A 26,406-nucleotide genomic window follows, 5' to 3' on the forward strand; every position below is an offset into this window, starting at 1 on the left:
CTGCTCCGACACACGCAGCCCCACGGGGGATGGGGACGGGACCCTGGCTGCAGCACTCGGGGCCCCTCACCCGCCTTACCTGGCCCGAGGCTCTCCTCCTCTTCCTCCTCCCCACCAGACGAGTGATGCAACACCAATGTGTGCCACGACCCCAGGTACCACCAGCCATTGCCAGGTACCACCAGACATCACCGGGTACAACTGGACACGACTGTGCCACCAGCACTGTTGGCATCACCAGGTCACAGCGTGATTTGGCAGGGGCGGGTGGCCTGGGGCAGCACCCCAAGGAAGCACCCTCCATGGGCACGACCTCACCAGGCTCTCGCTCCTCAGCTTCCAAACCTGCCCTCAAATCCGGGTGCACCAGCCCATCCCAGCCCCGGTAACTGCAGGGACTCAGGCCCCAGCCTGGGGCTTTTCCCACGCTCCTGGTTCAAGGGGCAAAATCTCATAGCTCATCCTGGCTGGATTTGGGCTGGAAATCACCCATCTGCAGCAGATTGGACCCATTTCCCTCACTCCAACCACAGCTTCATCTCAACCCCCTTCTCCACCAGTTCCTCCAGAGCAGGCTGGCCAGTTAAAAGGCCCCAAAACATGCTTTTATAAACTGAAAACAGGAGCAAAACCACCCAGCACCTCCCTCCTCCTGAACCGCCCCAGCATTTTGCTGCTTATAGGAAAACAGCCCCTCATAACTTCAAAATTTTATTTTATTTCATCCCTTCTTGGGCAGAAAACATCAAATGCCACAAGTTTTTCCACACCAAAACACACTCTCACCCACACTGCCTCCAAGCCAAACTGCAGAACCAATACAAGGAAAGACAACTTAAATACATTTGCTTAAAAATCAAAATACCAACCCGACCCTCACCAGCGCCATGCCAAAAGGGGGGGTCCCATATAAATACAGTGCAATATATTTTGCGATGGCACAATTAAAAGCTGTATCCATTCCCGTGTCCGAAGGCTCATCCCGCACTGCTGCCCAAGCAGGTGATGCTCCAGTCACCAGTAGATAGCATCCCTCCTCACAGTACGCTCCAGTTTCAATACCCTCAGCACCAATATCTCCAAGAGGCTGGAGGGAGCTGATACTGACGGGGGGAAGAGGAGCCGCAGCCCCCTGGGAAATATGGCTCTGTGTCCCAGACAGGGATTTGCCAGAGCCACTGATTTTGGAGGCTGCGGGTGCAGTGCCTACACGTGAGCTTCATCTTCTCTTCACCCAAAGGTGCCTTCAGCTTTGCTGCCTGATTATTTTTTTAAGAATATTCCAGCCGCAGCAGTGGGGGGAAACACCACCCAGAATGACCTGTCATGACCCTGAGGAACCAGTCTAACTGGGAAGAAACCGGAGTGGTCCCAAAACATGACGGGCCCCCCCAACACAGCCCATTCTGTGCAGGGGTTTCTCTGCCACCCAGGGGTGCCCCTAACCCACCCCATGCACGTAAAGGTACCCCTAGTCTGCCAGCAGCCCTGGGGCAGTGGGGGCCGTGGTGCTGGCACCCCACCATTTTATGGCCAGCACTGGAATGGGACCTGACTGGATCCCTCCTAGGGGCTTACACCTCCCCAGGGCGCTCCCGGAGCCCAGCGAGGTGACAAACACAGCCCCCAGGTGACAACCAACCCAGGAGAGCGGGGAGAAGCCACCCAGGGTGGCCGACACAAGCCCCCCACCAGCACCCTCAGAAAACCCAGCACTCCCCGACCCACTCCACCGCTCTCCAACCACCCTGCAGAGACCCCACGTGCTCAGGACACCAGTGGCTGGAGAGGACAAAGGCAATGGGGAGGGGGGAGCTCAGTGGTTCAGCAGGTCCCCCAGGTCGTACGCCTCGAAGAGGTCACTGATGCCCTCACCCTCCAGCCCCCACAGATAGTCGTCCTGTTCCAGGGGGGGCGAGAAGGCGCTGAAGGGTCCCAAGTCCAGGTGGGAGGGGGTGCCGGGCAGCTGGTCCTCTGTCTGCTGCAGGAGGTGCGGTGGCGAGCCCAGGAGCCCAGGCTCCACCTCCAGCAGCGAGCTGGGCCCCCCCGGGACGGTGAGGGGCAGCGATGGGGGTGAGGAGGGGGTTCCCGTGCCCCCACAGCTCTGGGGGATGGAATGGGGTGTCTGTGTGGCAGGCCTGGGGCTGTTAGGCAGGGAAGGGGGTGCGGCGTGCTCCCACGGGGAGGGGGCAGCAGAGGGGACGCTGTGGTCCTTGGTGGGGCTCTCCTCTGTGATCTCCTCCGGGCAGAGGTACACCTCAATGGGGCTGTTGGTGCTCTTCAGGTGGAGCTGGAGGTTGTCCTGGGGGGGCAGAGCAAGGCTCAGGGGGGCACCCAGAAGGGCACCCATATCCCACCCCGCTGCCCCCAACCTGTGTGGGGTCCAGGCAGGGCATTGCAACCCTTAAAGTATCAGCTTAGGGTCAAACATCCCCACGGAGACACCCCAAAACTACCCAGGGCCATGCTGGGCTGCACCCTTGGGACACCCCAGGATGACGCAGATGCAGCAGCACCTGCACCCCGACCCTGCTGTGAGGGGGGGAGCAGCCCCCGGCCCCACTCCTAGCCCCACACACACCTTGCTGAAGTCCGGCACCTCCAGCTGTGTCTCTGGGGGAGCCTTCACGGCGATCACTGTCTGCTCCTGGAAGCTGCTGATGGCGCGGAGGTCCTGGTAGGTGACGTATGCCAGCGTGGACAGGGATGAGGTATAGGAAAAAGAGGGGCTGCGAGTGGAATTGTTCAACCCCCCATTCCAGTAGCGGCCTCCAAACATACCCCCGCCAGCCTGGGGGGAAGCCAACTGGAGGAGAAGGGGCTCATACAGGTCCCCAAGACCCTGTCCTCCCTCCCCATCTCCCCAGCAAGGATATCTCCGGTTGGCTTCGTCGTCAGCCAGCTGCCGGAGCTGCAGGGCACAGTCCTGCACGAGCTGGTCCAGCGTCCTCTCCGTCCTGGCCAGCTCAGCCAGCTCCCCCCGCAGCGCCTGCTGCTTCGCCGCCACCGCCGTGTCCTCAAAGATCCCTGTCCCCCTGCCAGCAGAGACGGCACCTGAGCAGCACTACACCCTGCATGTCCCCAGGCCACCTGTCCCACACCATGCCCAGTCACCATGTCCTACGTCCACCCCTCCAGCATCACTTACATCCACTGGATGTTGTTCTTGGACTTCTTGCGGATGAGCTGGATGCCCTCCAGCACGTTGGTGATGTCGTAGATGCGCCGTTTCTGGACCTCCAGCACCTCAGCCGCCCGGTTGAGATCCACAACGCCATCGGGCGACTCGTTCAGCAAACGGATGAATTTTTTGGTGAGCAGCCCCAGTGAGGTGTCATAGCGAGTCTTCTCCCCGGGAGACTTGGGGGCTGCAGGAAACAAGACCCCCCCGTCCTCTCCTTAGCTGGGGCATGGGATGGAGGTGACATGGGGCTGGACATGCTGGGGACATTAAACACTGTATGATCCCTAACCTGGTGGAAAAATAACCCAGAAATAACCTCCCCCCCCAGGAGTTTTCTGCCAGCGCAATACGTTGAATCGGCTCGAAGAGCTGCCGAGCAGCAGCAAGGAGAGGCTGAGGAGTGGGCACCGCTCCCAGGATACCACCTCGGGTCACTTTGGGTGGTGCTAGGAGGGACGCTGCAGCAGCTCTAAGAGGGGAGAGAAATGGGGTCTGTCGCCCTCCCAGCTCCCCCCCTGCCCAGCACCACTTACTCCTGGGGCTGGGGACCTGCACCAGCGTCCTGCCCTTCCCCTTGGGCGTGCGAAATTCGGGACCCTCCAGGTCCAGCTTCCTCTTGGCCTGGAGCAGGAGAGAAAACCCTGCGTCGGGGCGGAGCCAGACACCCCCACTGAGCCCCTCAGATCCTCCTTGGGGCATCAGCCAAGTCCTGGGTGCCACAGCCTGGGGTGAAGGGATCTTGCAAGAGGCTCATCCGATTGCAAAACCCCTTCTGGGAAGGGCTCCCCACAGCACCCAGCAGGGCGAGGGGCTGCCGGGAGACCTGGGCGGGGAGGAGATGGGGGGTCCCGGCACCCCCCGTGGCTTCCTGCCCACTTCCGCCGCAGCACCCCAGCTTGCCGCAGCGCTCCCCTGGCAGCCGCAGGGAACCCACTGGGATTTCCCCTCGCCCCCAGTTCCTGGCATGGCTCCGTGGGGCCAAGCCCTGGGAACGCGGCAGCTCCAAGGCTGATCCTCGCCCTCCCACCCAGCCAGCTGGCCCACTGGGGTGCGGGGTTTCACCCCCCGCCCCCCATCCACAGTTGGAGGCAGCCGAGGGCACCCAGCTGCCACTGGTGCACCTGGGGCCGACCAGGCTCAGCCCTCCCCAGGGACCCGCGGGTGCCCCAGACACGTGCACCCAGCTGGAGGGGAAACTGGGGCAAGGCAGGCTTGGGGGGTGAGGTGGGGTGGGTGCTGGGTCCTGGGAGCGGGGACACCTCCACACACGCGCTGTTTCCTCACTAGGGCAAGCAGCTCCTTGAAATCACCCCTAAAGCCCCCCGCACTGCCAGTACCATCTGGGGAGAAGAGTCCCAGGGAAGGGGGGGTGGGGGGGTGCACCAGGGCAGATGCACAGAGGAGCTGGGGGCGTGTCACAAAACCACCCCCCCAATGTGTGCAAATCCCCCACACCCCCAAATATGAGCAGGGGGACTTTGTGGGGGACACTTTGGCTCAGCAGCAAAAAGCAGCCCCCCAGTGCCATCCCGTGTCCCTCCCCCACAGTACCTGCTCCCAGGCCGGGCTGTCCCACAGGGTCCCCCCCAGCACGTCCCGCATGGTACCCAGGTCCCTGTGCCAGCTCAGCGCGGCTCCAACAGCAGCTCCCTGGGGAGCGTGCCCCACTTTGCAGGGAAGGGTTGGGCGCCTCGGAGGTGTTCCCACCCGAGGGGGCCGGCGGGAGAGGTGCCGGGGGCTGTTTTCCACCCCCCCAGGGAGCCAGGTTGGTCCCGAGCTCCTGTGGGAATCTGGTCCCTCCCTCCCTTTCCCGAGCAGGTTTTCCCCAGTGAACGCGCCTCCATCTCCAGCCCCGCGCCCCCGGATCTGCCCCCGAGCTGCCGGCACCCCAACGGGTAACTCCGAGCGCATGGGAAACACCTGCCCCGGATCAGACCCCAATGCATCTGCCAGCACAATTTGGGACTTGGGGGGGGCCATCACCTGGCCCCCCCCCCCTTTTGCTGACACCCAAACCCTTGCTTCTCCAGACCCCAACGGCCATGGCTACCCTGTGTTCCCATTGGAACAGTGGGGGATCAGCTACACCCCATCTGCCCAAGCAATGGGGAAAATGAGGCATGGGAGCAACACAGGGCATGTCCTGGTGTCCCCAGCCACTGCCGACCCCTCAGGGCCATGGCCACCAAGGTGGTCTCCCCTCCCCAAGAGCAGGAGGGGACAAAGGGGGACCCCCTGCTCCCCCACGTGCAGTTTGGGGTGGGGGGAGCTCAGTGGGCTTGGGCAGGAGCAGGACCTCACGGCGCTGGGACACACCAGCAAGGGACAATGGACAAGGGGGTCCCTCCTGTGTCCCAGCTGCTGCCCCCCCCCAGCCGGGCAGGATTAGGCACACAACAGCTGAGCGGGGCACAGTGAGGGGCTCCAGCACCCTGCCAGGGCTGGGAGAGGCAGGACGAACCAGAGCAGATGGGGGGCGGGGGAGGGGGGCTGGGACTAAACCTCCAGACCCCCCACCAGGGCACTGTAGGACCCTGCCATGCTGCTCACCAGCCCTCAGCCAATGCTTCCCAGGATGGGGGGACACACCAGCTACACCCCAATATGATGCCAAGGGTGGTAAAGGAAGCTCGACCCTGCCTCGGGTGAGGACAGGAGCCTGCTGGGGGGGGATTGGGGGGGGGGGCCAGGCCAGGCCCCCTGCCAGCTCTGCCTGCCAAGCAGCCCTGGGCCCAGCCCTGGCACCAGGGGCTACACCCTGTGCCCAGCCCAAGCCTCAGAGCACCCTTCTCCCCCGGGGGGGCCGTGGCAGGCTGCTCCTGCCAATGCTTCCTTTCAACAGCACCCACTGCCTTCTCTGGGCTTGCCTGGGCCCTGCCCAGCCCTCCTGGCCCCCCCCACCCCCCCAGTTTCCCCCTGTGCCAGTTCTGCCACCCCCGCCCCAGGGCGTGGGAACGCAGCCTCCAGGCACCCCAAGCTGGCAGGGGGCCACGGGGCACCCCAGGATCGTGCCACCACACCGGAGATGCCGCTCATGCCAAGTGACTGCTCGATCAGACCCCCCCAGATGCACCCCTCCATCTTTGGGATGGCTGAAGGCTAGCAGGGCATGGAGTGGGGGACAGGGGGATGCAGGACCCCCAGATTTGGGGGTCACGGGGACTTTCAGCCACACCACAGGCAAGGGAGGGAGCCTGACCCCAGCCCTGTCCCCAGGATGGGGAGAACACCCTGTGCTGGGGAGGAAGGCTGTACTCCCACCCAGGATACCGCTCCGAGAAGCAGCCGGCATCTCCATCCCCTCCGACAGCCCCATTCCAGCACAGACGGAGGGGGAAGGCCTGGCCAGAGACATTCCCCGGCAGAGAGGCCAGAGCCAGAAGAAGCCCCTCCAAGGGCAACAGGATGGCCACCACCTTCCCACCCATCCCGACCCACCCCAGCTCCCTGCACCCCAAAAAGTCCCTCCTCCTGCCCATGCAGAAACCCCTTGATGGGATCAAAGTGGGATGGGCTCACCCTGGCTCACCCCAGCAGAAACCGGGGCACTGCCAAGCAGTTCTCCCACCGGGAAGGGCTCCAGCCCAGCACCCACAGGGGCTGCCACCCTCCTGCCACCCTGGGTGCTCTTTGCACGGGTGGCTCAGCCCTGCCGGCTCGCACCCAAACCACGGCGGACTCTGAACGCCCTTGTCCCGGCACGGAGGAGGCAGGGATTGCTGGGACCCTGCAGCAGAGGCAACGCTCTCTCCAGGGCTCCTTCACATCCCTGAGCCTCCATAGAGATCCCATGGCCCCTATAGAGATCCCATATAGCCAGAGGCAGGGCAAATACTCGGAGTTGGATTAGCACAGGCTAAAACCGCTCCAAAATACACATTTTTCACAGAGGAAAACATATTTACCTACTCCGGGACCCTCAAATCAGAGGCTGAAGGAAATCTGAGACTTTTTTGGACCATAAGAGACAACCATCCCTCCTTCCCGTGGCTGGATGTGGGGTGATGGTCTCCCTCCAGCTGGACCAGTGACCCCTGATCATTTATACAGCACAAATCCTGTAAGCAGGTGGGAGCGGCCACAATTGCCCTGCTCAGGAATTGGGAGGAAATGCTCATTATCTGATTGCTCCGGATCTGCACACAAAGGCTGTGCCAGTAAATGGGGTGTGGGGTGGGGGGGAGCCCCAGCTGCCAGGGCTGAAAATGGGATCTCTGGTGCTGGGATCGGGATCACGGCATCAGGGAATGGGGTGGAGGCAGATGGGAATGCCACTTGTGAGCCATCAAGGGGGATGCAGGAACACTTCATGTCCCCAAGTGTCACACGAGGCCCCCTCAGACCCCATTCGGGGGACAGCTGTGGGCTGGAGCACCCTGAGCATCTCCCGGTATGGGCAATGATGATGGTAATGCCAAAGGGGCCATTAGCCCAAACCCAGCTCCGCAGCAATGTGTGGAAATGCGACTGTGAGTTTGTGGGGTGTTTTTAGGGGAGGGGGTGTCTCCTTAAACAACAGCCCCCGGCAGCACAGGATGCAGCATCTCAGGCTGCAGCATCTCAGGCAGTTTGGAGACAAAGAGGCTGGGGAGGAGACAGGTGGCCCAGGAGCCCCCCGGGACGGGGCTCACAACGGCCCCAGACAGCCCTGCAGCCATGGCACGAAGCGGGGAGCAAAGACACCCCCTCTCCTCCAAGCCGCAGCAATGTCCCCAGCTGGCACTGAGCATCAGGGACTGGGGAAAGGGGAGGGGGGGATAAATAAATAAATCAAGCCTTGAAAAAACTAAATTGAAGTGAGCGGGGTCTGGGATCCCTCCCAGGACCCGGGGAGAACAGAGGCTCACAGTGAGGGCTGGACACGCGCCCGGGCTGGGGCAGGCTGGAATTAAATGCCAGCTGCCAGCGGGGCTGACCAGCCCGGGGCTCGGCAGGGGCCCTCCAGGAGGAGAACCAGGCTGGGCAGAGCCGCCCGTGCACCCCGATGCGGAGCACAGGGCCATCGCCCAACCTGGACCTCAGTTTCCCTGTTCAGGGCCACAGGCGCGGCGCAGCCCTGACCCCGGGGTCAGTGACAGGGACACAGTCAGTGCCAGCAACCCCCTCCCCACGGCAGCCTGCACAGCTTGCAGCATCAGGGTCTCTGCTTCAAAGCCTTGGGGTGTCCCATGGAGGATGGGGATCGCTTCAGATTCACACACCCCTCCTCAAAAAAAAAAAAAAAACAAAACAAAAACAAAGAGCATTTCAAGCCCCGCTGTAACCGCAGGCAGGAACCAAGCTTGGGCAGCGGCGCTGAACCCCCCTGCTCCACGTCCCCCCAACCTCCCCGGGTGACAGGTCACCCCAATGGTCACAGCCCTGAAGCGGGAGAGCCAGCAGGCAGGGACGGTGCCCCCCACCTAGCCCTCGCTCCCTTAACACGAAAAGAGGTTTGCAAAGAGCCTCAGAGGCACGGGCGGCCTTTGAGGCAAGACCCGAACTGTTTGCAAGCCAGAAAGAGATTAAAAAAAAAAATAAAAGGCCGAAAAAGGCTGAAAAGCGGAAGCCGGGAGCCAGCTTTGCGGGCACGCAGGGGCAAAGGGAAGTTGAGAAATGTATGAGCCATTTCACTGTGTCTTCTGATTTCAAACCTTACCCTCCCCCACCCCAAAAAGACATCTGAGGGAAGGGGTGGGTGCTGTACAATCCTGGGGTCACCCTCCCCTTGCTCCCCGCCCTGCGCGGAGCCCCCAGACCCCCATCCCACCGAAGCGATGCCCAAGGAGGGGCTGGGGTGCAGACACCTTACCGGCAGCCGTCCCACCGAGGCTGAGCGGGGGGTCCTGAGCTGGGGGCCCTGGGGGGTACTATAGAGACACCCCTCCCGGGGAGCAGGGACGCTGACAGCCGCCGGCGTGAAGACCTTGGAGAAGCAGCCGGCGGGTACCAGGGGGCTGCCCAGGCTGAAAGCCCCCCGCTCAGAGGAGCCCATCACCGACATGACCTTCTTCGGGTGGTGTTGGGGAGGGGGGGGCGGGAGGGCGGCGCCCCCCCTCCCCAGGGCGGGGGACACTCCCCTGGGGAGCCGCAGCATTGCAAAGTCCTTTCCGAGAAGCCCGCGCCGGGGGAGGGTGCAGAAGCACCCCGCGATTTTGCAGCAGAGGGAGGGAAGGGGGGGAGTGTCACAATCTCAGCGGAGGCATTTTTGGGGAGCGAGGAGGGGGTGGGGGGGAGCCCGCCGGGCGCTGACACCGGCCGGTCTCCAAAAACCCACCCCGCCCTCCCGAAAAACCTGCAGAGAAGCAACGCGGCAGCGGCACCACTAAAACCGGGCGGAAAAGGCGTCTTTGGCCCCAAAACTCGCTCGGGCCGGATGGGGCCGGGGCAGCCCCGCCTCGGCCCGCTGCCCCCCGCGCCCGGCTCCGCTCCTGCCCGATCGCGCCCGGCCCCGATCGCCCCTTTGCTTTTTTCTTTCTTTTTCTTTTTTTTTTTTTTTCCGGTTTTTTTTTTTTAAGCGCCAAACCCCGTCCCGCGAAATTCGGATTTCCCGCGGCAAATGCCGCGCGCTGATTGGCTGCCGCCGCCGCCGCCACGCCCCCCCGCGACAGCCAGCGGCGCCCTTAAAGGGGCCGCGCAAGAGGAGGGCGGGAGAGGAGGGGCGGGGCCCCGCATGCAAAGCAGCGGGCGCAACCCCTTTGGCACCACCTGCCGGGGGGGAGGGGAGCGCCTGGGATGGGCGGGGAGGGGTCACTGGGGTTTGGATCGGAACTAGGATTGGGGGGGGTTATTAATTATTTATTTATTAAAGGCCCACCCCCAACAATCTGGTAGGTTCCAGCCTGGGGGCTGTGACACCGCCCCACCCCATCGACCCTCCCAGCCCCAGCCCCAGCTGCAGCGATCTGGGGTGCAGGGGCTTTGCAGCTATTTGGGACACAAAATATTTTGGGGCCCTCCAGCTGTCTGGCAGCAACACCCTGACCCCACCCCACCCCCAGGCAGGGAGTGGGCAGGGGTCGGTGACATTTGGGGGCAGGGACCTCAGAGAGACTCAACGTGAGCAGATTTGGCCCCTGGTTGGCTCACACCAGTTCACCTGACCCACTGCCCACTGCCCCCAGTCCTGGCCATCGGCCACCCACCACATGTCCCTGGGGTGCACCAGGTCTGCCTGGCAAAGGGGAGGGAGAAAGAGGGGGTCAAGGGCTCCCCATTTGGCCCACGGGGTGTTTCAGGGTTCAGCAGGAAGCACCGAGGCAGTGGTGAATCCCTGGGTGAGGGTGACTCTGAGATTTACTGGGACCAGTAAAAGGCCACCACAGCCACTGAGCTGAGCCACGGTCTAATCCTGCTGAGGCCACTGAGCCACAGCACTTGGTTCCTCTCCATCACCTGGTTCCTTTCCATTACCTGGTTGCCCTCCATCCATTCTTTTCTCTCCTTCGTCTCCTCTCCATCGTCCTCCTCTCCAACATAAGGCAACTCCACGCCCAGGTCTGGGACTGGGATGTTCAGGTGCAGCAATGGACTTTCTTGCAAAGAAGCCTCCTGGAAGATAGACGGACACATGCACCAGCGCTGTGGCCTCTGCCATGGGTGAGGATGGACACCAGGACTCCAGATTCCAACTCAGCTTGAGGTCAGCCACCCAAAAATTGGCCAGGAGCATCCGATTGAGGCCAGACATTTGCCTCCCGCCATGCAAGGGCTTTGAGGCAGAACAAAAAGGCTGGCAGCAGTAAAGACACCGCACGGCTGGGCCCTGTGTCCCTCTGCCAGGAGCACAGCTGAGCTTGGCAGCTCAACCCACCCAGACCTTCATCTTCCCCCCTGCAGGGAAAAGGCAACTGCTGTCTCCATTTCAGCGCACAAAGACAACGCCATGCCCGGCAGGGTGGATAAATCAGTGTCACTTGGTTACCTTGGGCTGGCTTCAGATGGTTTACCCTTGGGACAGGGACATTGAGCTACGGGGAGGGCCCTGGTTTGGGGGGCTGGGGCTGGCAGGTTGTGTCCCTATTTTTTCCATTTTGGGCAAAGTGGAGGTGTTGCCCCCACACATCATCAGTGTGACCTCGCTGGGGTAAGGGCTGTCCAAGCAAGCGGTATGGAAAAGCTTCTGCTGAATCAGCTCGTGCTCCTGCACCACGTTGAAGTCAATGGCCCTCACCTCCTTGACTATGCTGGGGGGTACGGCCGAGGGAGGAGTCAGGAGCATCCTTCCCCCCCTCCCAGTACCTAATATCTGCTCAATAAGCCTTCTCCAGGCTTTCCAGCCATGGCTTTCCACCAGCAAAGTCCTCTCCCACGCCAGAAGCCACAGGCTGACACCTCCCTGTGACACCAATGCCTCCAGATGGGTGGCAGCCACCAGCTTCCACCCCCCAACCCAAAAGGGACATCTCTCTCGGAGAGGTTTTGCCTTGGCTCTGTATAAATGGGCTGATTCTATCCTATCCACCCTGTGACCAAGCCAGCCAGGAGGAAGGAGGTTTGCAGGTTGTACACATCGAGCTCCTCATGGACCTGTTTGTACTCTCTGATGTTGTCCTGCTGCTTTCCGAGAGGCGCTGGACTTCCTGCACGACCTCCTCGCCCCGCTTGCCCAACTTGCTGTAGGTGAGCAGGTCCTGGGAGATGTACATGGAGACCCCGTCCCCCATCGCCTTCGGGCTGAGCTGAGGGTCCGTGTTGGCCACCCCACCGTTTAGCTGAAAGGGTTAACACAGTGGTGTGGCTATGTCGTCTCCTCCACCAGCTGCACGCCAGGGCCAACCCTTGTCATCAAACAAGCCAAGCCCAGAGTCCAACACTACGGAGATGGAAATCCTGGTCTTTAAATGCTAATGGTGGGTGCAAAGTGCAGCTTTCTGCTACAACCAGCTTCAAACTGCTGGAAAATCTCCACTTCTAGCCTCCTCCCCTCCTCCCATTGATTTTTTTTGGTAAGAAACACCCATTTTATCAAAATACTCCTGGCTTTTGGCTGGGAAGGAAGAACCATGCAGCTCTTCTCCACCCAGGCTGTCCCTACAGGGGATCACCAAAATGCAGCCCTTTTGGGATGGGTTTAACAGCCGCTTTCTGCCCACCCATGCCTGCAGAGCCAGCCTGCCCTGGGTCCTGGCTCTCCTCCAGGCTGGGCTCCTGCTGCCTCCGCTCCTCCTTGGCGTGGGGGAACAGGGATTCCCGCAGCCACCAGCAGGTTGGCACAGATGAAGGCCTCGCTCATGATGAAGATGATGAAGTAAATGGCCCCCATCATCTTCAGGGTCTGCCCTTCTTCACTGTTGGGAGCAGGGACCATCTGGCTGATGGTTGGTGGTGGCCATCCCCCCAGCACCAAGCCCCAGGGCAGCCTTTCAGCATCCCCGGGGAAAGAAGCACCCCCATGTGCCCCAATTCTCTCCCAGGGTGGGGGGACACAGCTCAGCCCCAGCCATCCCCAGGCCCCCACCCTGTGGCGGGCTCACACGCTGCTGAGTGCTTGCTGGAATGCCTCGTAGATGTCCAGCATGATGTCTGGCATGATGCAGGTGAAGAGCATGTACAGGACCTTCCCCAGGTCATCAAAATGGGCTGGGACAGACTTGCCAAACAGGATGATGCCCAGCACTGAGAAGATCTGTACGGAGATGGTGATGGGGGTCCCGGCACCTTGCACATGCTGGGAAGGGTGCTCAGCATCCTCCAGCCCCCAGCACCAGGGCTCCCTGGTGTGAGCAGGGTCCGGCCAAGCTCCTCAGACTCAATGCCAGGAGCTCAAAAACCCGCCTCCAGCATCCCCAAGCCTGCCAGGGAGGTGGGATGGACCAATGTGGTGGGAAAGGACCATCCTGCTGCTGGCTCTGTGCCTGATGTCCCCACAGTCCCCGAGGTGCCATGGCCAGCACTGGACACTGTTGGCCAAGACACTTCCCCAAGCAGATGCTCCCAGCCCAGGGGGGCATTTCCCGGCCGCTTACCAGCATGGAGGTAAAGAGGATGAACACGATCTTGCAGAGGTTGGAGATGACCTTGAGGATGGGCTGAAGCATCCTGGCCAGCTCCTTGACCAGCCTGAAGACTTGCAGCACCCTGGGGCAAGGCGAGAGATCCCATCACTGCACTGACCCCAGCAGGGGAAGGAGCCTGGAGACCTGGGTCCCCTCCTGGCCTCTCCTCTGAGGGTCTGGGGAGGGTCTGCACTGCACCTTCAAACCAGGATAAAAAAGTGAGGGTGAAGAGCAAGCGTTGATGTTGCCTTTCCCAGTGCAGATCCGGCATGTGGGGTGGTGGCACAACGCCTGGGCCACAGCATCTCTGCTCAGACCAACACGGGGACACCAGAGGCTTTGGAGTATGGCACCCCCTGCCCTCGCTCACCTCAGGATCTGGTAATTTTTCTGGACATTCAGCTTGGGGAGCAGAGGCCCCCCTATGAGCCAGACTGTTAGGAGGAACCCAGGCCCTTTTGGACCCCAAATGAGGGCCCTTCCCCTAATGTTCCCCGCCCCCAGCAACATCGGGGGGGGGGAGGGGGCTGCAAGGGGTACATGTGCCCCATGGCTCTGCCCAGAAGGGCACAAGTGGCCCGGTGGCAGCAGGTGATGGGCCACCCGCCGAGCACAGGTGGCCATCAGCCACAAACAGCCCCAATGCCAAACATCCCTGTGCCTGGGGTGGGGACACCGGAGGAGGTCCCGCTCCCTCCCGGGGGGACACCGGAGGAGGTCCCAGTCCTTGCCGGGGGGACACCGGAGCAGGTCCCGCTCCCTCCCGGGGGGACACCGGAGGAGGTCCCAGTCCTTGCCGGGGGGACACCGGAGCAGGTCCCGCTCCCTCCCGAGGCAGCCCCGCAGCCCGGCTGCCGGCGGGGCCGGCGATGAGCCGGGCTCTTCCTCCTCTCCCCTGGAGACGGCAGCAGCGAGCCGCGGCTGCGGGGCCCGCACCGCCCCGGCCCCCCCGGGCGTCCCCCCCCGCCCCCGCGGCGTCCACGGCAGCTGGAGGCTACGAGGGACCGTGGGACGGGGAGATGCAGGGACGAAGGGACACAAGGAAGAAGGGACACAGGGATGCAGGGATGAAGGGACACTGGGATGCAGGGACGGGGGACGCAGGAAGGATGGAGGGACACAGGGACAGAGGGATGGAGGGACGCAAGGACGCAGGGACTCAAAGATTCAGGGACAGAGGGATGGAGGGATGCAGAGATGGAGGGACAGAGGGATACAGGGACACAGAGATGCTGAATGACCGATGAGCAGAGAAGCATTGTGGAAGCAAAGAGGTTAATGGGGACTCAGTCCCCAAAACTGGTCTGGCTCCAGTCTGAAATCAGAGGGACGCTAGTGGCTTCAGCACCCCTGCACAGCCAGGGAAAGGTGAGGGGACAAGGGACACATGCCAGTGCTCCCAGAGCCAGGCTGAGCCAGTATCGCCATGGGCCTTTCCCACTTATCCCAGCAGTGTCCCCCCCCCCCGTCCCAGTTTGCTTCCAGGAGCTGCAGACGCTTCCCTCTGTACAGATGGGGAAACTGAGGCACGGGGGAGATCAGGGGCCCAAAGGTTCTGATTGTTTGTGGGTGGAGAGCCAGGTTTCTCTGCTGATGCAGCCCCACGACCAGGATGACCTTCCCCACATCACACCCAGACCCCAAACACTCCCCCATCACCCACCCCACCCTCACCCACAGCCAGGGCCACCCCCAGGACGGCCTGTGGGTCCACCACTGTGTCCCCATGGGTGTCAGTGGTTTGGGTCTCTCTGGGTGATCAAGCCCATCAAAAAGCTTCGTGCTCCAAATCCCCTCATTAATTAAAACCCAGCAGTAACGAGCCTTCCTTCCTCTGCTCCAGCCTCTGCCCCCCCCACAACCCAGGCCCCAGCAAATACTGGGGCTGTGTTCAGGTGCATGGGGAGCCCCAGTTCTTCCATGGGACAGAGCCCCCATGTCACCCATGGAAAAGGGGAGGTGAGGGGCTGGCAGGAGCACACGGGGGGGCTGCCAGGATGCTAGGTGGTCTCCGGGGGTGGGCGGGGAGGGGGCTTTCCTTTCCCCACCTGTAAAATGAGGGAGGACAACCCTGTTTGTTCCCTGTTGAAGTGACGGGGCAAGAACAGCTCCCGCCAATCCCATAGCACCCCAGAAGCTCCAGCCAAGGGGGTGCTGAGCTCCTCCATGGCTTGGTTTGCAGGACAAGCCCTCCTGGCCTGCTAATCAGGAGCCTCTGGGGTGGAGGGTGCCAGGGGAAATCTGGGGGCCTCTGGGAGGGTGGAGGGGGAGGCTGGGGTTTTGTTCACCCCTTCCCCACACTGGAAATCCCAAGCGTGCCTCAGTTTCCCCACTCAGCACTGGCGTGGGAACTGGAGCAGGGTGAGGTGTGAGCAGGGTGTCAAAGGTGCTGGGAACGCCCTGTGCTGGGCAGGATGCGGCCATCGGGCTGCATGGGGCTGGTTGGGGTGCCATCCCCAGCAGAGCCCAAAATACACCGGTGGCCCTGACTCATCCCCACCCACGGAGCCAGGCTGGGATCCGGCCCCTCAGCACCATCATGGGGGCTGGGAGGAGCTGGAAGGGCCGCAGGGTCCCCCTTGGGCAGGGTGGCTTCCAGGGCTGGGAACAAACCCAGGGTGCCTGGGGTGGGGGGCCAAGGTGCTGGGGTGGGGGGGCCCTGCATGTTTAGCTTTGAGGTGCTGTACACGTGCACGCATGTGGATGCATGTCCCTGTTGGCTGGGTCAGGGTGTGCATGCCTGTGCATGTGTGTACATGCATATGCATGCGTGTGTGTGTATGTGCATGCATGTGCATGCATGTGCCCCCGGTGTGGGCGTGCACATGTGTGCTGCACCCCCATTGCAGGCAATGTGCATTAGTGCATATGTATGTGTGCACACACGTCTTGGAGCAGCGTATGTGCAGATGGTGCATTGCTGGGGGGGGGGGGGGGGTGTGCACGTGTGTCTGCCAGAGCGTGCATGTGTACACATGTGCGTACCGTTATTGAGGTATGCGTGTCTGCATGTGTGTATAACTGCATGCATGCACATGCAAGTGCCTCTACGTGTATGTGTCAGTGTGCGCAGGCACACATGTGGCTGTAGGCATGTAAGCGCACATAGGCGTGTGCGTGCATGTGCACGTAAGCACACGTGCGCGCACACGCTAAGTGCATGCAGGCACCGCAGGCTGCAAGCGCACACATGTGCACCCAGTCCCACACGTGAGCGCGCCCAGCCGTGCACGCCCGCCCAAGGCCACGCGTGTGAGCGCTGCATCCGTCCCAGCGAGGCGGCGGCCGGCTGGCGGTGAGCCGGGGAGCGGGGGGGTGGGGGGGGGCCCAGGCCTTGGCCGGGGCAGGCAGCGGGAGGAGGAGGAGGGAAGTGCGGCTCAGACAGTGCGGCGCCAGCAAACACCTGCAAACAGCTCCGGGCACACAATGGCAAATACAGGTGGGGAACCGCGGCCTCCGTCAGCGCAGCCGATTGCATCAGACTCCGCTCTTGCCAAGAGGCAAGCGAGCCGGCCCGGCCGGCCACCGGCACAGCGGCTGGGGGACGCTTGGCCTTCACCCCCTGGGGTTATTTTTTTGCTCTCCTCATCCTCTGTTTTGCACCCATGGAGTTGGGAAGATAAATGCAAAGCCCAGCTTGCTCAGCGAGGTGCCGGGGGGGGGGCCGGGGGGCATTTCTTGCTCTACATCTGCCCCACAAGTTAATCCCAGCCCCAGCAAGGCAACAGCATCTATTTTTAGTTGTGTTTTTTTCACTTTTTAAATCAGGTTTTCCAAGGAAAGCATCGGCATCACGCCACAGCCCGGGCTGGGGGTCCTTGCAAGGTTTGTGCCCTCTCCCCCAGCCGTCCCTGAAGCCTCAGAACGATGGGGCAGCTGTTCCAGGAAAGGCGCCGGGATCCATCCACCACAGGGGACAGCCCTGGGAGGCTTCCTGGGAGCCAGTGCCAAACCCTCACCCTGCCAAACCCCAGGGGCCTCCGGGGAGCAGTGACCCCCAGCCCCGGCCAAGGGAATCTCCTGCCCTGACCCCCCGGCAAGGGGACAGGGGGCCACCTCTGCTCCCCCCAGCTGGGAGTCATCTTCCACCTCCTCGGTGTTGTTTCCATCCCAAAATCCCCAGCACGACTGGTTCCTCCCACCCCACCAGTGCCAGTCCCCACTGTTCCCAGTAACCCCAGCCCCAAACTGGGCTTATTAACTGCTCCCATGAGTCCATCACCCTGGCTGGGAGATCCATAGCAAGTTGGGGTGCTCACACTGGATCCCCATTTTGCAGCTACTGAGATCCATCCCCATCCCCTGGCTTATTCCCAGGGTGCTTTTCCCACCCATCCTAATTAAATCCCTGTAGCAATACCCACACTGGTGCAGTTGGGAGGACCACGACACCGAGGTGAGCATGGGGACGCTTGCCCCTAACCCACCCCTCAGCTTTTCCTCACAAGCTAAAAGCCAGTAGAGATGAAACCCCCCTATTTTTAGCCATTACTGTAACATCAGCTCGGTTCCCAGAAGTGGTGATTTCCAGCCGGACACTCTCACCTGCTTCCCGATGTGCCGGGAAAGCCCCGTGTCACCCCGTCCCACCCCATCCATAGGTGCCAGAGGGTGACCTGCCCTCAGAGAGCCTGGGGATATCAAGCTGGGACAGGGGAAGGATGTTCCCAAGGATCCGCCATCCCTTTAGCCAGGCTATTGCTTTCTGGATGCCCCATGTACTGCTTTTCCCTGTGGAAATGCCCATGGACAAGGGGTGCTTGGTGGGTGCCAGCCAAGCGCACGTTGGCTGTCATGGGCATGGAGGCTGAAGCCTGCACACATGGCGGAAGGTTTTCATCACTCTGTGCCCCAAGACCCCTCCTGAACGCCACCTTCCTCCTCCCATCTTGCAGCCCCTGACCTGGCTTACCTGGAGGCTGCAGCACCCTGGGGACACCCCAACAAGCCCGCAGCAGCAAAGCCCAAGCCCAGCACAGGGGATGGAGGAGATGGGTGCTACAGGTGGGGGATTTTAGCCCCGGGGAGAGCAGCCAGGCCTGACCTGGACTGCAGACGGGCCAGCACCTTCCCCCAGGGAGCAGAATCTGGCCCAGCTGTGCCGCAGCCATGGGACTCCGCAGCTGAGCCGGCCGCAGGTCACATCTGCTCCAGGGCCAAAGGGGAACCGCAGCATTAATCTGAGGGGAGGAAAAGGCATTTCTACCCCCACACCCCTTCCCTGGGGTGCTGCCCTCCTTCAGCCCCGGGGGGCTCCAGGCCTGGCAGGGCTGTGCAGCACAGATGCCACCCGGGGAATAGCAAGGCTCTGAGCAGCCCTAATTAGAGCCAGGGCAGCTGCAGCCCAGAAACTCCCCTCCCCTCGGGGCGGGGGGGCATCCTGGGGGAGCAGCTTCAGCCCTTCCAGCCCAGGAAATGCTCAAATCCAGCCCAAGGGCACTGGACAGCCCTTTTTTGCAAGGCTGAGAGTGGAAACCCCTGGAAAAAAAAAAAAAAAAACAAAAAACAACAAACTCAAACGTCTGCCCCCCCCCCCGAGCTCCAGCTACACCTCCAGATGGTCCCCGGGGCTCGGCCGCGTCTTCACTCCTTCCATATCAGATAAGCAGCACAGCACCCAAAATAGCTGGCAGACACCTCCTCCGGGAGACGGCAGCCTAGGGTTAATTCCTCCCATTCCTGAGCTGACATTTCAAAGCTATGAAACAATTAATGAGATTCCTCCTGTAACCCTAGAAGTTACAATTGAGGAGAGGGTTTCGGGGGCTCCCACCCCCAGGGTGCTGCTCTCCCACCCATGGGTGCACCCCATCTCCCTCCAGCCCAGGGGTGGGGAAAAACATTAAAAACGACTTTGGTTTTTTTTTTATTATGTAAAAACAGTAACTTTTATAAAAAGTTTATAAAGCAAGTACAAGGCATGTTCGCAGAAATTCACCTTCCTGCACAAAAGGTACAAAACGTTATACTCTAGTATAGAGCTCCACAATACACGAGGCCGCGGCCCCAGAGTTTGGTTCATACTCGAGGATGTCCCCCCTACTCCCCAAAACCCCCTATTCCCCCCCTTCCCTCCCCAACCCCATTAAACACCTTTAAAAAAAGGACTCGCTGCTATAATCCAAAAATATACAGACAACCGCCTCTTCATCAGTCTATCATTGAAAGTATCTCATTTAGGTTCGGGTCCAAAGTCCTGCTAAAGCCGGGATGCTGCGCTCCGCAAGTTCGTTTCGTTGGGGGGTACACGGAGGGGGGGGTGTGAGGTGCTGGCGGTGGAGGGATGGGGGGGTCGGGACCAGCCGCTCCCCGCCTGCGGTGCCCGGACCCGAGGGAGGCGATGCGGGGCCGGGAGGTCGCAGACAGCCCGGCGCCACGGAGGAAGCTGCTATTTACCTCCGGCTGATAACGAACCAGGAACCGCCGCTCGCTGCCTGTTTGCTAATTGGCACCGGGAGGAGAGAGAAGAAAGGGGGGGGTGGAAAGAAAAAGGGGGGGGGGGGGGGGGGGGGAGAGAAGAAAACAAAAATTTAATTAGTGGTGTGGTTATTTGGGAGTTTGAGGGATTTTTGGGGAAGCCCGGAGCGGGGGACTGCATTGTATCAGGGATGGTATTGGTGCTCCCGGGATGAGGGGGGATCGGGGTGCGGGTCCGGGGGGGTTTGGGGGGTCACTCACCTGATAGAGGAGCCGTTAGTGACACAAACTTCTCTCGTCTTTGGAGCAGAGTTCAGAGGCGAGCTCGGCCGCCTGCGGAGAGGGGGGACAGGGCTCAGGGACACGGCTGTCCGACACCCCACCGCCCAGGACACCCCCCAACGCACCTGCGACCGCGCAGCACCCCCAGCCCCACATGTCGCATCGCCCCCCCCCTCCCCCCCCCAACATCCACATCCCCGCAGCCCAAAGCAGCCCTTACCTTGAGGGAGAGGAGGGTGGCCTCGGAGGAGGGGTCGCGGCCCTTGGCCCCCTCCTCCAGCACAATCTGGAGGTCGAAGATGTAGTCGATGACATGCTGGAGGATCTCCACCTGGCTCACCTTGGTGCCTTGCGGGATACCCGGCACCAGCTCCCGCAGTTTGGAATAGCAATCGTTCATATCGTAAAGCAAGTTCATGGGCTCTTCCAAGGCCGGGCTCTTGTTGCTGCTCCCCCGGGCGATGCCCAAGCTCTGCTCCGAGAGGCAGCAGACGGCCTCGTAGCAGCTCCGGACGGATCGCACCGGGCTGATGGCTTTCATGGTGGGGGGCTGCGCTCGGCTGGGGATGCAGGAAAGGGACGGAAGGGGGATGCCTGTTCGCCTCGATGAGTGCTGCGACGGCTGGGGCTCTGCCGGCACCTTCCAGCACCGGGACCACCAAAGCTCGAACCCCCCCCGAGCCCTGAGACCAGCACCCCCTGCACCCCGACTCCCTGGGACCTGCCTGGCGCTCTGGGGAGGGGGCAGGCCCGCGCCGCCCGCTATATAGGCAGCCCCGCGGGGCCCCGCCCCTGCATGCAAATGAGGCGCTAGCACCGCCTCTTTTATGTAAATGAAGCCTTAAACCCCTCCCTTGCATCTAAATGAGGCGAGAGACACCCCCCCTACACCCCCCCCACCCCCCCCAAAATGACCCCCGGTGGCCGGGGTGGCCCCACGGGGGTGGGGGGACACACGACCACGCAGGTTCCCACCACCCCCCCACAGCCAGGCTTCCCCCACCCCACCCCCCTTGGCAGGGGGGAAATCCCCCCCCAAACCCCACGGACACCCCAACCCCAGCCCCTTCAATCTACTCCCCCCCAATCTCAGTGAGTCCCCCCTATTTTTAGGCAGGACGGTGGGGATCCCCCCCCCCAACAAGGAAATTAGTGCCGCCCTGTTCCTCAATCCGCTTCTCATCTGACCTCCAGACTTTCTGGCGTCAGGAATTATCTTGTGACCAGCAGAAAAAAATTAATTGCGGTAAAACTGAGGTTACGATGGAGAAACCAGATTTAGGTCAGCGCCTGCGAGAGGCCTGGAGTTGGGTTTTTTTTTTTTTAGAGAGGGGGGAGAAGAGATTTATAGGCAAGGGGGTTATTTCAGTAGAAGTGATGGGGGGGGATAAAGGCAAACACACCCCCCCCCACCTCGAACCCTCAAAAAGCCCGAAGCCGGAGGGATCTGGGGTGGCCGGTGCCCATGGGTGTCACCGCAGCGGGTACTGGTGGCCCATGGAGGGGTCCCGGGGGGTGGGGGGGGGTGTCCCGGTCCCGTAACACCCAGATTGTGAATCCCTGTTAAAATCAAGAGGCGATGCCGCCGGCCCCCCACGCCCCCCCAATCTTGTTTTGGGGGAATTTCCATAGGTTTTGGTTATGGGGGGGTAAGCGCGGGAAGGCAACGTTACAGCCAAGAGGGTGGGGAGCACCCTGGGTCCCCACTCAGCCCGGGGGTCCCAGCTAATGGGGGGTGCGGGGGGGGGCAGAGGCACCTGGACCAAATTACGCCTGCCCACAGCAGCAATTTATTCCAGATCTGCCCAAATCCCAGTTCGGTGGCGCTGGGTTTTGTTTCCCTCCTTTGCAACCCACCCCCCCCGGGGGGTCTGGGGGGCGCAGGCCGGGGGGCAGCCACCCCCCTCGGTCTCTCCTCCAGCCCAGGAGCTGCTCGACGACCCCCAAACCCCCCCCCTCAAAGCAGCATCCAGCCTGTTTCGGGGGGGTGTTGGATTAATTTTTCTCTTTTCTCAGCCCCTTCCCCCCCCCGTTTCACAAATTTCCTGGGAAATCGCCTCTGTGTGCAGGGTGGCAGCTTGGGAAGAGTTATAATTACCCTCATTAACCTGCTCCGGGGCAAGCAGCAAGAACCAGGACACCCCCCCAAAAATGAGAAAAAAAATTAAAATCAATAAATAAAATGTGGGGGTAATTTTAAAAAATTGCAAAACATTTTAAAACTATTTTCAACCCACCCAAAATGCTTTTTTACCCAGTTAGGAGACACCCCCCCTCCTCTCCAAAGCACCGGTGTATGTCCGCCCTTATTCCCATGCCCGCCCCCCCCCCCCAACTCACCGCCCCCCATTTCCCAAGGGTTTGGGGGGGGGTCGGGGAAGCTTTTGTTTGCAGGGGGGTTTTGTTGGCGGCGGTTCCCACAGGCCCTGCCTGGGCGGCGGGACCCGCTGCCTTTGCCCAGCTGTGGCCCGGGCCCTCCAGCTGTGTTGATCTAACTCCCGGCCCCAGACAGCCTGGCGCCAGCCCTGTGCACGTCATGCATTCACACAGGGATGCGTGGCCAAGGCAACCTTCCCCCCCCCCTCCTTCTCCTCCTCTTCATCATCCCCCCACACACACACCGCCACGGCCACGCCGCCAATCAGCGCCGCTTCGAAATTTTAAGGGGGACTGTTGCAATCCTGGGGTACCCCCCGAGCGCGCGAGCAAGATGGGAGCGCAGGGATGTTTCTATCCTTCCATCACCCCAGCTTTGGGGGGGTCACCTCCCCGGGGGTCCCAAGCAGGGGTGTCCTACATTTTTGGGGTGCCGTCCCGCCACCGGCTCCGAGTTTGGGGTGTCTTCGTTCCGCGGCTGGGGAAGGGGAGCGGGTTTCTTGGCGCAGAGGAGGGAAAGGGGGGGAGGAAAGGAGCACAAATGCTCCGGAGCGCGATGATTTCATGGTGAAAAGGGCCCACACTGGGTGTTTTATTAAAAGAAAAAATAAAAAAGGAAGAGAAGGAGCAGGAGCTGGGGTTTGCCCAGCTCAGCGAGCCCCCCAAGACAACACAAAGCCTCCCCATGTCCCGGGGGGGCCCCCATGTGTCGTCCCCCTCCCTCGTATGGCTCGGCCGTCACTCCCAGCAACCTTTCCCCCTTTCCTGGGGACACGTTGTTAATCCCATGGGATTTGCCTCTGTGCTGCAAATATCTGCAGAGGTCCCCGCAGCTTGTCGCGCTCGGGGGGGGGGGGGGGGGGTTTGCAAGCAGCTGCCTCCCCCCAAAAAAAAAATCTACCCCTCAGGCTTGGGTTTGGCTTGATATATTTTCTTTTTCCTTAAATAAGTCGGTACAGGTGGCAGGATGTGAAGGACGTAAAGCGGAGTGGAAAGGGCCGGATTCAGCCCGGCTGCGACAGGGCAGGGAGGGCAAGCGTGGGGGTCCCAACATTGCCGGGGGGGCGGGGGCAGTGTCAGTATTTCTGGGGGAATTTCTTGTGTTTTGGAAGCCAGAGGCTGCCTGGAAGCGCTGGCTGCGGGGAAGGGATTTGGACGGGAGAGGGGAGGAACGGAGACGTGGCAGAGCGCCCAAGGCAGCTACAAAGGGAAGGGCTCTTCCCAAGGGGTCATCTGGATTCGCTTTTGGGATAGGGCTGGGGTATAAATCCCGTCTCCCTGGGATCTTGGGAGGCCCTCGGGATCCTTTGGGAGCAAGGGAAGCTGGGGGACCCGGCCGGCTGCGCGCCGGCTCGGCACAACGTGGAAGTGAGAGCTCAGAGTCACTCCTTTAATTCATCGATTTTTGGAGATGCTTCAAGCCAACCACCCAGCCTGGGCACCCGCACGGCACGGCACAGTATGGCAGCAATCCAAGGGAGTTTCGGTGCTGCTGGAGAAGAAATCCGGCTGGATGCTCAAGGGGAAAAAGGGATTCTGGCTTCTTAAACCGACTGTGAAATCTCCTTCCCACCTTGTCCCCAGGGCCGTATCCAGCGTGGGGAGGCAGCCCAGTGCCACGCCGGGCTGTGCCGCGCTGCAAGGTTTGGTAACTGCACTCCTCCCCGGAGCGCCAGCTCTCCCAGCACCCCAATCTGTGCCGGGGCTGAGTCCTCCTGGCTGGGCATCGGGTCCGGGACGGGTGTCGTGCTGCTGCTCCGGCTGTCAGTCCCACGGAGGACGCGTGGAAAGGCCCCAGCACTGTTTGGCAAACCCGATGGCGGTGACAGCCCCGTCCCGGGCTACAACGTCTGGGGGTGTTTTGGGATAAATGGGGATTCTAAATTGGAGCTTCCAGACTCGGATGGATGCACATCAGCGACAGGAGGCCGACAGCAGCACATGCAGGCAGGGTGGCATGGGGAGGAGCCCGGCCCCGCACCTTGTCCTGTGCCTCAGTTTACCTCTTCACCCACTGCAGGGACCCGTTGCACAAGCCAGGCAACACTGGAGGCTCCAGTTGTGCCGTGCACAGGGCTGGATGTGCAAGAAAATGGGGGAAAAACTAGGGGGGACCAAGGAGCGGCACTGCTGGGAGTGGGCACCCAAAAAGGGGCAGTGAGCCCCCCCTCCCTGAACCCTGTCACTACGAGACTGGATCCGGCCCTGGGGAATGTGCAGCTGTTTGTGCAGGGGATTAGCCCCAGGGACCCCTCTTGGACCCCGTGCCCACGGCAGGGACTGAGCGTCCCATCCCACAGCTGCTCCAGGGAAGCCCGGCCCAACCGCCTGAGCCTGCAGGCAGTGCCCAGCACTGCGGGCTGAAGGGCACTCCCTGCTGGTTGTCATTAGGGGCCAGAGTGAACACGGGGAGGCATTACCTTGTTCCAGAGCACCTGGGGGAGGGAGAGGAGCGCGCTTATCCCTCTGGAGGGGGCCCGTGACCCCAGCTTTGGCCTGCTGCTCAGCCACCAGCCATGCCTCAGTTTCCCCAGACCCTCTCCTCCCCCCTGAAGCCCAGGCAGGAGCACAGCTGTGGCTCCATCTCCACCGTCAGGGCTGGAGGGAACCGCAGCTTCCTCCAGGGAAGCAGAGCCACTTCTCCAGGGCAAACCCCCAGCCCCCCAGAGGGGAGAAGCCATGAGACTTGGAGCATCCCCAGGTGGTACCGGGCCGCGGGGGGAGGCAGCGGGGCCGGGGCTCCTGCAGGCCTGGGGGGCGTCGGGCGGGCGGCAGCAGCCGTTCCCAGCGCCAGGATTCCCCGCAGCTGCTTCCTGCCGCCCTATCTCACGGGCGCATCTGGGGGAGCTGGGAGCGGCTGCCCCCCCCAGCGCTTCCTGCGCTGCCCCCCCAGCCCTGGCTGCCGTTCTCACGGCCTCCCCCCAAGGCCGGCCGGAGCCCCCCTCTTCCCCCCCACCCTAGGCCTGACACCACAGCAGCCCCCCATGTCCCATCTGCACCTCTGGGGGGGGGTGTCTTATCCCTCACCCCCCACCCTTTTGGGGCATCCTTAGTGCTAAGGGGGGATGGAGTGTCACACCCCCATGTCACCCCAATGGGGCCAAGGCAGACCGTGGGGTAAGGACAGCTTGTGCCGTGTGACACCCCCCCCACACACAAGCTCAGGGGGGTCCATGGGCACACTGGGGTGCCGCCAGCAGGGTGGGTGCCAAGGTGCTGTGCCACCACTATGGGTGCACCCACAATTTGTCACTCAGCCCCACCCCCGCTCTACACCCTTCTTCCTCCACCTCTTTGATTTCCCACCATCCCCCATTGCATCCATCATTTTCCCTGCAAAAGGAGGAGGAGGAGGAAGAGGAGGATGGGGCTGGGGGGGCGCGAAGGCCGCAGGTTTGAGCATCCCTACTCACAGCCCCCAGCTGCCGCAGGTGTGAGGACACTGGTGACTCAGAGGAGCCCGGGCCCCGCTGCCACCACCACCGGGGTGGCAAGTGAAGCGCCTCCTGCCTCCCACGATATCCTCCCAGGGCCAGGGTGCGGCGGCGGAGGGGGGGGCAGCGGGCACCCAAAGCCAGCACTGCCTTCACCGCAGCCCCCCCCCCCGCCAAGGTGGGGTGTTTCAGCCTGGGGTGGTCCAGAGAGGGGAAACTGAGGCACAGGGAAGGGGACCCCAGTCCAGGTTTTGTGGGGGTTGGCAGGTCCCAGAAGAGGTTTTGCTGTTCCGTCCAGCCCCCCCCCCGCCAAATCCCTCCCTTTCTCAGCCCCCCAAATTCCTCCCCCCAGGTCCTGCCATGCTGCAGGATGTGGCTTTGCCAGGTTGCCTCGTTACACCCAGAGAGACCGTTACAACTCATCACACCCCCCACCCTGCGCTGCCCAGCCCCAAATCATCCATCCCTGGCAACCCCCCCACCCCGAAAACCTGGCACCCCTAACCACCCCCTAAAACCCCCCAGATCCTCCCCAAAAAACGACACAAGCCCCACCATCCATCCCCACCACCCCAGCACGGCCGGAAAGCCACGTCCCACGACATTGCGCGGAACAACCCCCAACCCCACGGAAAAACACGGGGAGAGGGGGAGGGAAGATGCTTTATCTCGGCCCCCATCGGCCCCTAATAAGGCAGCTTTATTTTTAGCGAAGGTGAAAGCCAGAGCAACCAGC

General features: G+C 61.8%; 2 protein-coding genes across 3 annotated transcripts; both read right to left on the minus strand.

The window, feature by feature from the left end:
- Nucleotides 1-698: 698 nt before the first annotated feature.
- E2F2 (E2F transcription factor 2) lies at nucleotides 699-18,312 on the minus strand. Of its 2 annotated transcripts, XM_064471501.1 has the most exons (8): nucleotides 18,074-18,312; nucleotides 13,132-13,243; nucleotides 10,577-11,877; nucleotides 3,718-3,805; nucleotides 3,149-3,368; nucleotides 2,877-3,035; nucleotides 2,582-2,696; nucleotides 699-2,302 (listed from the first exon to the last, which is right to left on the minus strand). In XM_064471501.1, exons 3-8 carry the CDS (start codon nucleotides 10,733-10,735, stop codon nucleotides 1,817-1,819), a joined length of 1,227 nt encoding a protein of 408 aa, XP_064327571.1. In that variant the 5' UTR covers nucleotides 10,736-11,877; nucleotides 13,132-13,243; nucleotides 18,074-18,312; the 3' UTR covers nucleotides 699-1,816. The 2 variants fall into 2 exon arrangements, with proteins under 2 accessions (XP_064327571.1, XP_064327570.1); XM_064471500.1 differs by lacking the exons at nucleotides 10,577-11,877; nucleotides 13,132-13,243; nucleotides 18,074-18,312 and adding an exon at nucleotides 8,976-9,815.
- Nucleotides 18,313-19,014: 702 nt separating this feature from the next.
- On the minus strand, nucleotides 19,015-20,609 carry ID3 (inhibitor of DNA binding 3). The gene is made up of 3 exons (XM_064471512.1): nucleotides 20,081-20,609; nucleotides 19,840-19,911; nucleotides 19,015-19,602 (listed from the first exon to the last, which is right to left on the minus strand). Exons 1-2 carry the CDS (start codon nucleotides 20,399-20,401, stop codon nucleotides 19,855-19,857), a joined length of 378 nt encoding a protein of 125 aa, XP_064327582.1. The 5' UTR covers nucleotides 20,402-20,609; the 3' UTR covers nucleotides 19,015-19,602; nucleotides 19,840-19,854.
- Nucleotides 20,610-26,406: the final 5,797 nt, after the last annotated feature.

This window comes from Phalacrocorax carbo, chromosome 22 (assembly GCF_963921805.1).
Source record: "Phalacrocorax carbo chromosome 22, bPhaCar2.1, whole genome shotgun sequence".
Taxonomy (NCBI): Eukaryota; Metazoa; Chordata; class Aves; order Suliformes; family Phalacrocoracidae; genus Phalacrocorax; species Phalacrocorax carbo.